Genomic DNA, 9,728 nt, shown 5'->3' with positions numbered 1-9,728 from the left:
CGGGGCCATCCCCGCCCGGGGGGACAGCGGAGGCTGAGGGGAGACCCGGGGTGGGTAGAGGGTGGGACTGAGCGGACACCCCTGGGGAGGCGAAGAGGTGATCCCTGGGGGAGACAAAGAGGATGAGGGGAGATCCCTGTGGGGAGGACTGGGGATGGGGCTGAGGGGAGACCCCATGGGGCAGTCTGGGTCCTCAGGGTAGCACACTCTACTGTAACCATAAACTCTACTCTCCAAGGCCTTCTAAAAAAACCAGAGTATTTCCATCGGTAGGTTTATTTTCTCACCGTTGTACTTTGCCTTACTTTGCCCTTGTTGTGCTTCTGTCGGTGAGTAGTTCTGTTCTGTAGATCCCTTGGCTGTTTTCATCTTCAAATCCAAGGAGGTTCTTTTTTTCCTCTTAGGTTATTTTCCAGGTTCTTCTGATGTTCTTCTTGCATCCAGTGTAGAAGGTGTTTTAAAAAGTGTGCTTAGAAGGTGGAAAATATGGCCCTAGAATTTGGGGATGTAATAATGGTTCAGAGTTGCAATATACATACATTTGTTTTTCTATATCCCAGTAATCCAGAAATCCTTTTTTTTCTTTATTTTTCCCCTCCCCTCAGTTCAAACATGGAATAGATCAAAATGACATTTTTAGTTTGGACCTTCTCTCATGCATAAACAAAACTATGATGTTGTATAACAAACCATAAGTCTCATAGTAGAGGTTGGGGAATAAATACTAACCCTATCAATTACTTCATATAGAAGTTTGTTGATATTTTTGTCTTCTCTGTTTGCAGATAAAGACCTACAGTTTCATATAGTTAAGCAAGCTAGAGCACAAAGTGCAAAAGAAGGCACAGGCTACAGTGAAGGTAAGTACCAAGCAGATACTGAGATGACTTCATCAGCTGTCATACAGAGAGCTGCTTTTGTCTCCCCCAGTTGTAGCTGCCTTCATTCCACTTGTGGACCGCTGTGAGGATTTTTTTAATTTTAGTTTTTGTATTCTTTCCCTTGTATATTTTGGAGCATAACCGCTTTCTTTACTCAAGGCAATAAGCCAATTTGAGTCTGTTGTGCTTACACCTCTAGTTCTCTTCAGGACTAGCAAATCAGTGCTGCAAAATTAAAAAGTTTCTTAAAGCACTAGTCCTTCACTCTCCATTCCGCTACCTACAGCTTTACTTTCTGCATGCTTTTTTGGATGTTGTCCTTTACCTTTTGGCTCTTTGTGACCCAGACTCTTCTAATGCTGCCTCCAGCCTTGTTCTTCCTGTAATGTTTTGTGTAAGGCTTAATTGCTAGACATGAACTGTATGTGCTTGTCCACCACTCCTCAGATCAAAACCCGAACAACATGCGCATTATTATGATACATTGTTTCAAGACTGCTAAGAAGCTGTATAAGAAGTAATGCTGACACATCTGCAAATACGATTATGTCCTGGGCTACTGCTCTCATTTCGGTAGTTTCTTTATGTTTCATTTTTCAGTGAGTTTTGTTTCCTCTGGAGGGAAGTAGTAGCATGAATTTGACGTGAGCACATTCAAGTAGAGAAGCAGCAGAGAAACCCTTTATCAAGTGGTGCATGGGAAAGATACAGCAGTGAGCCACTAGGTGCCAGCGTTTGCTGTCCGGTTTGCTCTGCAAGCTTCCATTTCTCTGAAGATAGCACTAAAATTATTGGGGTGGTTCTCATTGTGGCATCTTGGCCTATTCTAAAATTTACTGTATTGGAGTTGTTTAATTTGAAGTCTCTCGTGACAGAAGCAAATGGAAAACACTGTTCATTGTAAATTGCCTTTCAGGTAACTGTATCAAGTAATTGTCTGTCTTTGGGTTTTGGTTGTTTTTTTTTTTTTTTTAACTATTAGAATATTATTAGAATAACTATATAATAGAACAGAAAAGCTGTCCTTCATCATACGTTGTGAAACTCTTGTAAAAACACAAGCATGTAACAACTGGGACACTTTTATGTGCTTCTGTGACCCTGTAATAACAGAGCATTTTACATGCATGTGTAGGATTGTGGCTCTCAGGGAGGTGGTGTTATGGGGAACAGGATCGTGGAGATCAGGTCAATGGTTGCTGAAAATTTGAATCTTGTCAAGTGAAATGGTTTTCTGCAGGCAATATCCTGGAATACTGTATCTTTTATCTTTAGGGAAGTCACTTTGCTGCTGTTGTAATGGATTTGGAATGGATTCATTGTTTGTTTGGAGGATATATGTTTTAACTGAGGGAGTGCCAAGCTGACAATTCAGTGAAAGAAGAGTGTGCAGGCAGTGTGTTTGTTTTCCTAATTCAGTTATCTAAACTAACCTGGAGCATTTTGAAAGTGCCTTTGTAGCCCTTTTATCTATAACTGCCTGTGGCACTCTGTTGTAACAGCTCTGTAGAAAAAGTGACAGTGTGATCAAGAGTGATCTGCACAGTTCCCTATTACTTCTCTCCTAGAAGCTTTCATTCTTATTGGCAAGAATACATGCTAGTGCAGGTATTTTGCAGCTAGTTCCTTACAGAAAATGTTAGGAATAAGACAAAGCCAGAAGTGAGAGCTGCAGCCTCCTCTCTCTTGTTTTAGCTTGTAATCCTAGAGCTGGGGTAGGTAGGACAATACAGAGTGTCCTTTTGATCCTTCAAAGCGTATGAAAACCTGTCACTAACAGTGTAAGCAGTCAAGAGAGGTTATACAGCCTGTGTGGGGCTGGGGAGAGATTTGGGGCTTTTTTTTGACCAATTTTCTTTTCAAATTAAGAAAAACTTCTTACATATAGGTAGCAGGAGATGAAAACAGCGTGAGTACTGACTGCATGTTGAGCTTCTTGGTGTTTTCCTGTATAATTATGCTGTTTTGCTAAGAACAACTGTCTGTTCAACCTCCAGGATCTTACTCATTACTGCCTGTAGAAGTTCCTCAAAATCACAAGCGTTTCACCTGTGACCTGACTCAAGCTGATCGCCTGGCTCTCTATGATTATGTTGTGGAGGAAACAAAGAAACAGAGGTCTAGATCCCAAGTAACAGAAAATGACAGTGATCTCTTTGTGGATTTAGCAGCGAAAATCACCCAAGGTTCGAAGAATGATCTGTTGTTGATTTTCTGGCTCAGAACTGCTTTGTGTAGTTAGATGAGTTTTGTTGAAAGCTAAACAGAATTGCTTGTGCTGTATTTATTGTGAAGAGCATAGTGTTCTTAAAAGCCCCAATGAAGACTTGGCATCAGAATACACCAGCCTGGTATCCTTTATGTTGTTTACCTTCCGAGAAAGCCTCGGGTGCTCTGCTTTTGGCACACGTGCTGTGTGTATTTTAGTGGATGGATCTTTTGTTTTTGCTGCAACTGACTTCAGGTTGCTTGATGTTGTCAGCTTACTGTGCAGCTTGGAACAGTATTTGCTGTAAGAGATGATGAGATTAGGGATCACGTGAGTAAAAGCTGAACAAGAAAGGTTGGCAGCCATCCGATGGAGCTCTTGGGCAACATACAAGTGGGTGTATTGGACCAAGGCCTCTCCCCCCTGCCAAGTCATGCCAGGTTGTAACTATACGAGTGCACCTTGAGCGTTATCCTGTGGGCCCTGCTGTGCTGTGGAGACAGGAGACTGTCATCTGCATGGGCAGATGTTGTACAGAATCTGACTTTGTTTCTTACTGTAATACTGCCTTTGAAAACATGACCTGTATTTTGTAGGCATTTGACCAAATGACAAGCCCGTATATTGATCTGGATCGTAGTTGGGAGGCTGAGGTGACACAACATTGTTGGTGGCTCTTTACTCTTGTGTAAATGGCTAACAAGAAGGTTGGAGAGGAAACTTGTGCTAAATTCATAATAGTTACTAAGTACTGTGTCCTTTCTGAAGTTTCTCCAGTATTTTATGTTTCAGACGTCATTACTGAAGCATGAGACTTGCGGACCTGCAGGTGCTAATGTCTCCTTATTGACCATTTGTTTTACTTACAATTTTTTGCTAGATGATAGTCAGAAAGGTCCAAAGTCCCACCTTGAAATTCTGGCTGAAATGCGAGACTACAAAAGGCGGCGGCAGTCATACAGGGCTAAGAATGTTCATATAACAAAGAAGTCTTACACTGAGGTAAGATCTGAAAATAAAGAGTTTTTTGCACAAAAGTGCTTATTGTTTATCAGCCTAAACAATGATAGACCCTTTCAGACAAAATGTCTTTTTCTGCTTTTTGTACCCTGCCTTATTAGCATCAAAAACCGTAGAGGAATCTTGTTTTGGTTTTTGGTTTGTAGCAGCAAATTACAAATTATGGAAACATTTCTATTAAATTTTGAATATGAAAATACCAGCAAGGTATTGAACGTCTATTGTAAAATGGTGCCATTTAAATTTATGCTGAAATACCTTTTTCTGCAAGTAAGACTTCCTTTCACACAATTGATACATGAGGTTTGGGGGGGGTCTCCTTTTTGGAGATGTTTTCCTTCTGCGGTCTGGTTGCTAGTTCAGGCTACTAGCGTGACATGGTGCTTTTCTTCATGTTTGTTTTTAATGTATCTTAATCTCCAGGTGATCCGGGACGTGATTGGTGTGCATATGGAGGAACTCAGCAATCACTGGCAGGAGGAGAACAGGTTGGATAATACAGATATATGTGAAGGAGGGAAGTCAAAATCTTCAGGAAGGTAGGTTGCAGTTGGCAAATTCTTCAGGGATGTTAGCAGCCTGATAGCCTGTAATGGTACTCGATTGCCTCTTTCTAGTACGACATACACCAGCCCTGAGACATATTGACTGTTTATTTTATACTAATTTTTAAGCTCTTGCTTGAGAATTTCTGTCTGCCCAAAGGATGGGGAAAAATTAATCACTGGCTTTCTTTCAGGGGTAAGGAGGTAAGTTGCAAGTGTTCCAGGTGAACAGAGAGTTCCTGGTGGAGCTGGGGAACGAAGAGTGTTCCCTCTGTGTCCAAATGCATATATATGTGATAGCTAGGGACAGAAGGACACTTGAAAATACAAGTACACAAATTCTTCCCATTCTCTACCAAGACAGGAAATGCTATGGTAAATATAAAATATCTCAGATAAAAGGTTTTAATAACTTGGTAAACAGAGGGGCCCTTCAGAGCTGGCAGCGCAGTGGTAACTGGTAGCTAGGTGTCTGTGTCACGCGACGCTGCGCGCTCTCCCAAGCGTTTGCTGCTGGAGTAAAGAGGGACTCGTGACGCCGTGGTAGTCTGTGCTTCTTCAGGAGATCCTGGAGGTGCAAATGTTGAAACAAACTAAAAGGTGACACTCAAGGTGTTTGTTTTTGACATTAAAAATGAAGGTGAATGAAAAGGCCAAATGGGGCTTGTGGGGTTCTCCAGCTGTAGGTAGCAGTGCAAGGGAGGTGGTTGAAGAATTAGGGATTTAAAGCAAAACAGACTGAAACCCCTTGTGCTGTCTCCTGTCTCGTGAGCAGAGGTGATAAGACTGAGGGGCAGTGTTTCTAAAAAATAACTGGGTTAAACAGTGTGCTGAGATGTGCACACATAAGAACATGGACTTTGGGCCTCTTCTGGGAGATACTGTATTTCTTAGGGAGACCGAGAGGCTAAATAAAAGATACATCTCCTATCTTACACCATTAGTGGGACATTATATTACAAAACTGGTACTGAAAACAGTAGTGACTGTGGAAGTATTTTTATTGAATACAACCAATAACCTTTTTTTCAGGAAGGAAGACAGGCGCTCAGCTTCGGCGGACTCGCGGCAGTCTGGGGGGAGCTGCAAGGACACTGAGCGCAGCAGACACAGGAGGGAGACCAGCAGGAGTCCGAGTAAACGAAAAAGGAGTCGTGAAAGAGGCAAAGACAGAGATTCGTGGAGGAAAAGAGAGAGGTGAGTACAGGTAGTGACAGCTGAGTCCTGCTTCTGAATCAGGCAGCCATAGCTGTTGTCTTTGAGAACTTAGTGCTGAGAATTAGAACACCCAGCCCAATTCAAAAGCTGGGCTGATCTCCTGTACTGTGTAACAAGCCAGTGGTGTGAGGTACTGATACGAAACAGAACATGCTGAGGGATCACAGACTGTGGTCCAGACTTGAGAATTTCCTCTCACAGCTGCAAGGTGCCACTTTCAACAGCGCACTACAGGATTAGCACAGCGCTGTCAGGGGCTGTTCTACTCCTTGATCAAAACAATGGAGTTGCTTTTCAGTAGTTCTGGGTGTATTTTCAAGCAAAAGAAAACAAATCTAGGCCACAGGTTCTTCAGACCATCAACAAGGGCATGTTTGCACCTGCAGGTCTATAGCTGTGTGGGACCTGTGCTTGAGCAAAGGCTTGGGCCGCTGGGCAGAAGAAATTCTGCTTTGTCCCTGGTGTGTACGGAGGAAAGGTGGTACATACCCGTGTGGGTAGGAGAGATTGCTTGTCTCAAAACTGGCTTCATTACACAGTGAGGCTGTTCATCCTAGATTAATTGCTGCTATGGCACTGCACGACAAGGCGTTGATTGAAATAGCATGGGAAATAAACTGTCTTAAAGTAGTTTTCTTTCTTTCCTTAGAAGAGGACATGATTATATTTAATGCAAACTTTCAATTTTCCAAGTAATATTTTTTTTCTTCAGCTTCTGTCAGTCTGAGCCTAACAGCCCACACAATGTTTGTGGTTTTCTTTCAGGGATGAAGACAAATATCACAGCCATAAAAGAAGAAAGTAGAAACAAGACTGATTATTTTGTTTGTCAGCTGCTCAAAAAAGTACTCGCCCAGGAACTGTGGCTACTGCTGTTGTGCCAGGGACAGCAATGCCATGCACATGACATTGTTGCTGCATCACAGCTGTGCTCCCAGACAGAGCTGAAATCGTGTTAAGGTTTGCCAGGCTGGAAGCAGTACATGTCAGAGAACATGTAAATCTGCAGCTATTAATAAATTATATTTATCTCTCTGATCTATTTGAGTTTAGTCTGACAAGGCTGAAGAATGAAATTTGCACAAGGCTGCAGTAATTTGCTCTCATAGCCCATAGCTAGTGATGCAGAACAGAGCGAATACGTGGAGTCCAGGGTCAATGTCAAAGGGAAAAGGCATGAAGAGAGCTCCCCTCCCAGCCTTCTATCTGACTTTGCCACCCCTGGGAGCTGTGTTCCAGAAGGACAGCACTTACTGTCTGGTTACAGCACGTACCAGAGGTGAGAGGGTGGATTTCAGAGTTCTCCAACAGCCTAAAATGTCTTCAGCTGCAGGTAGTGCTAAAAGGATAATAATGGAGGAGTTACTGTTCCTGAGCTCATGCTCAAAGAAATTTAGGATCAATGTCATCTGACAAAGATGATGAGAATATAGTTCTCCACAGAAACTGGTGGGTAGGCACCAAGGACACTTGTAATACTACTGATTGCTGTTTTTAAACACTGGCTGTGCTCCCATTTCCTTCCAGAGCTAACTAGGAGGAGTTCTCATCCTGTAGATGAACATGTAAGTATTAGTGACAGAAGCTGATGAAACAGTAAGGCATGCAGGTAGATACTAAGAGTGTGCAGGAGGATTCCACTTCAGTGAGATTTTTTTTTTTAATTATATCAGTTTCTAGTCCTGTTAATTGCTCACACAATCTACTACACTAAGGTCAGTTATCATCAGCCAAGCTTGTTACCTCAATGGAGTTAGCAGCTATAAAAGAACAAGCTTGCAGATCCATCTTCCCTACAAATCTCCCTTCTGTTTGATTGAGGTGCCAGGAATTGCACCAATTACAGCTGTCCAGTCTTCTCTAAATTTAGTCCTGTGTTTTACTTCCTTTCCTACAATCACTCATGAAGTGGAGGTAGGAAAGCCCATAGCCAAATGCCTTTTACTGAGTACAAACAGGTGAGTGAAGGTGTCACTCCCTAGCTGTGAGCATCAGTAGTGGAAAGGCAGGAGAGCAGCAAAACCATGTATTGCATTAACATCCACTGATGGGGGATAAAGCAAAGGAAGTGTCAAAGAAGAGGATCTTCCTGTACTGTAATATGGAAAGAAGTCAGTCAAATACAAATTGTTTTCTTGCATGTGTTTATTCTTTTTTTCTTTCTGGTGCTGCAGAGTAGGCTTGATCAAAACAGTGTTGAGGGTTGGGTCAGAAAGTTTCTGAGCAGCACCATGCCAGCTTGTTGGTCTCTGGATAAGTAAAAAAACCCAAATGTTTTAGAAGAACACTTCAACATCATAAATCCTGGTGTGTTGGACAAGATACAGTTGAGGGTCCAACTAAGGGTTATACTAATTACAAGCAGGAGCTGTGTGATTAAAAAGTGGTTCTTACTAAAAAATAGTTAAGCTGTTAACTAATGACAAAAGAAAGGAATTAATTTGTGTGCTGGTGTGATTTTGAGCTCCCATGTGCAGGGAGCTGGCAGCAAGGTAAGACAGTGTATTGGGTTTGCATTGCAAGGTTTTGGTAATGTGAGGGCTACAGGGGAGGTGTCTGTCAGGAGGTGCCAGAAGATTCCCCTGTGTCTGATAAAGCCAATGCCAGCTCCAAGATGGACCTGCTGCTGGCCAAAGCTGAGCCCATCAGCAACTGTGGTAGAGCCTCTGTGATAACATATTTAAGAAGGGGCAAAACCCCCTGTGCAACAGCAATTGAAGCCACAGAGGAGTGAGGATGGGTGGGAGTGATAAACAACTCTGCAGACACCAAGGTCAGTGAAACGGGGGGAAGGTCCCCTGTGGCCTGTGGTGAAGACCACAGTGAGGCAGGCTGCCCCTTGGCAGCTTGTGGAGGACAATGGATAATGGTGGAGCAAATATCCACCTGCAGCCTGTGGAGGGCCCCATGCAGGAGCAGGTGAATATGCCTGAAGGAGGCTGTGACTCTGGGAAGCCTGTACTGGAGCAAGCCCCTGGCAGGACCTGTGGATCTAGGTAGAGAGGAGCCCATGCTGGAACAAGTTTGCTGGCAGGACTTGTGACCCCATGGGAGACCCATACTGGAGCAGTCTCTTCCTGAAAGACTACAACCCTTTGAAGGGAGCTGTCCTGGAGCCATTCGTGAAGAACTACAGCACTTGGTAAGGACTCAGCTGGAGAATTCTGTGGGTGACTGTCTATTGTGGGAGGGTCCCCACACTGGAGCAGGGGAAGAGTGTGAGGTGGAAGGAGTGGTAGAGACAGTGTGTGATGAACTGACCATGGCCCCCATTCCCCAACCCCCTGTGCTGCCTGGGGAGAGGAGATAGAGAATTGAGGAGTGAAAGTGCCTGGGAAGAAGGGATGGGTGGGGGAAAGCTGTTTTAGGACTTAGTTCTTATTGCTCATGACCCTACTCTGATTTGATTGGTAATAAATTAATTTTCCTGGGTCAGGCCTGTTTTGCCCGTGACAGTAATTGCTGAGTGCTCTCTCCCTACCCTTATCTCGACCCATGAGCCTTTTGTTAGTTTTTTTTCTCCTCTGTTCAGCTGAGGAGGGGAGCGACAGAATAGCTGTTCACACATTCCAGGCTAAATTCTAGCAGGAATATATGTAATATCTTGGTGGATCCTTTTCTCCATCTGCTAAAAAGTTCAGAGGTTTTGACACTGAATTTTGAGGGCAAAGACTTCACATAACCAGTCAGTCTGTTAGAGATGACATTTCCACCTGTAGTAGCATGAGTCAGGTCCAGTCAGCAGAGCTGTTAGTGTGAGCCTATGACTTCTAAGTTTTTGTTGTTGTGGAAGTTGACAAAAATGTGATCAGACATTAGTCTAAAGTCTACTACCCTGATATCTGCTGGAAGACC

At 43.3% G+C, this 9,728-nt stretch overlaps 1 protein-coding gene across 1 annotated transcript; it reads left to right on the top strand.

The window, feature by feature from the left end:
* Positions 1-785: 785 nt before the first annotated feature.
* Positions 786-6,678, top strand: SNRNP48 (small nuclear ribonucleoprotein 48kDa (U11/U12); the record flags this gene model as incomplete). The annotated part of the gene is made up of 6 exons (XM_008941390.1): positions 786-860; positions 2,879-3,067; positions 3,971-4,092; positions 4,534-4,649; positions 5,688-5,852; positions 6,639-6,678. Coding segments are annotated over 6 exons (707 nt in total), but the record flags the coding sequence as incomplete, so codon positions are not given.
* Between the last annotated feature and the right edge of the window lie 3,050 nt (positions 6,679-9,728).

The sequence above is a fragment of the Merops nubicus genome, unplaced genomic scaffold (assembly GCF_000691845.1).
Source record: "Merops nubicus isolate BGI_N331 unplaced genomic scaffold, ASM69184v1 scaffold12050, whole genome shotgun sequence".
Taxonomy (NCBI): Eukaryota; Metazoa; Chordata; class Aves; order Coraciiformes; family Meropidae; genus Merops; species Merops nubicus.
The sequence above is the reverse complement of the archived record's forward strand: the minus strand, read 5'-3'. Positions and strand labels throughout refer to the sequence as shown.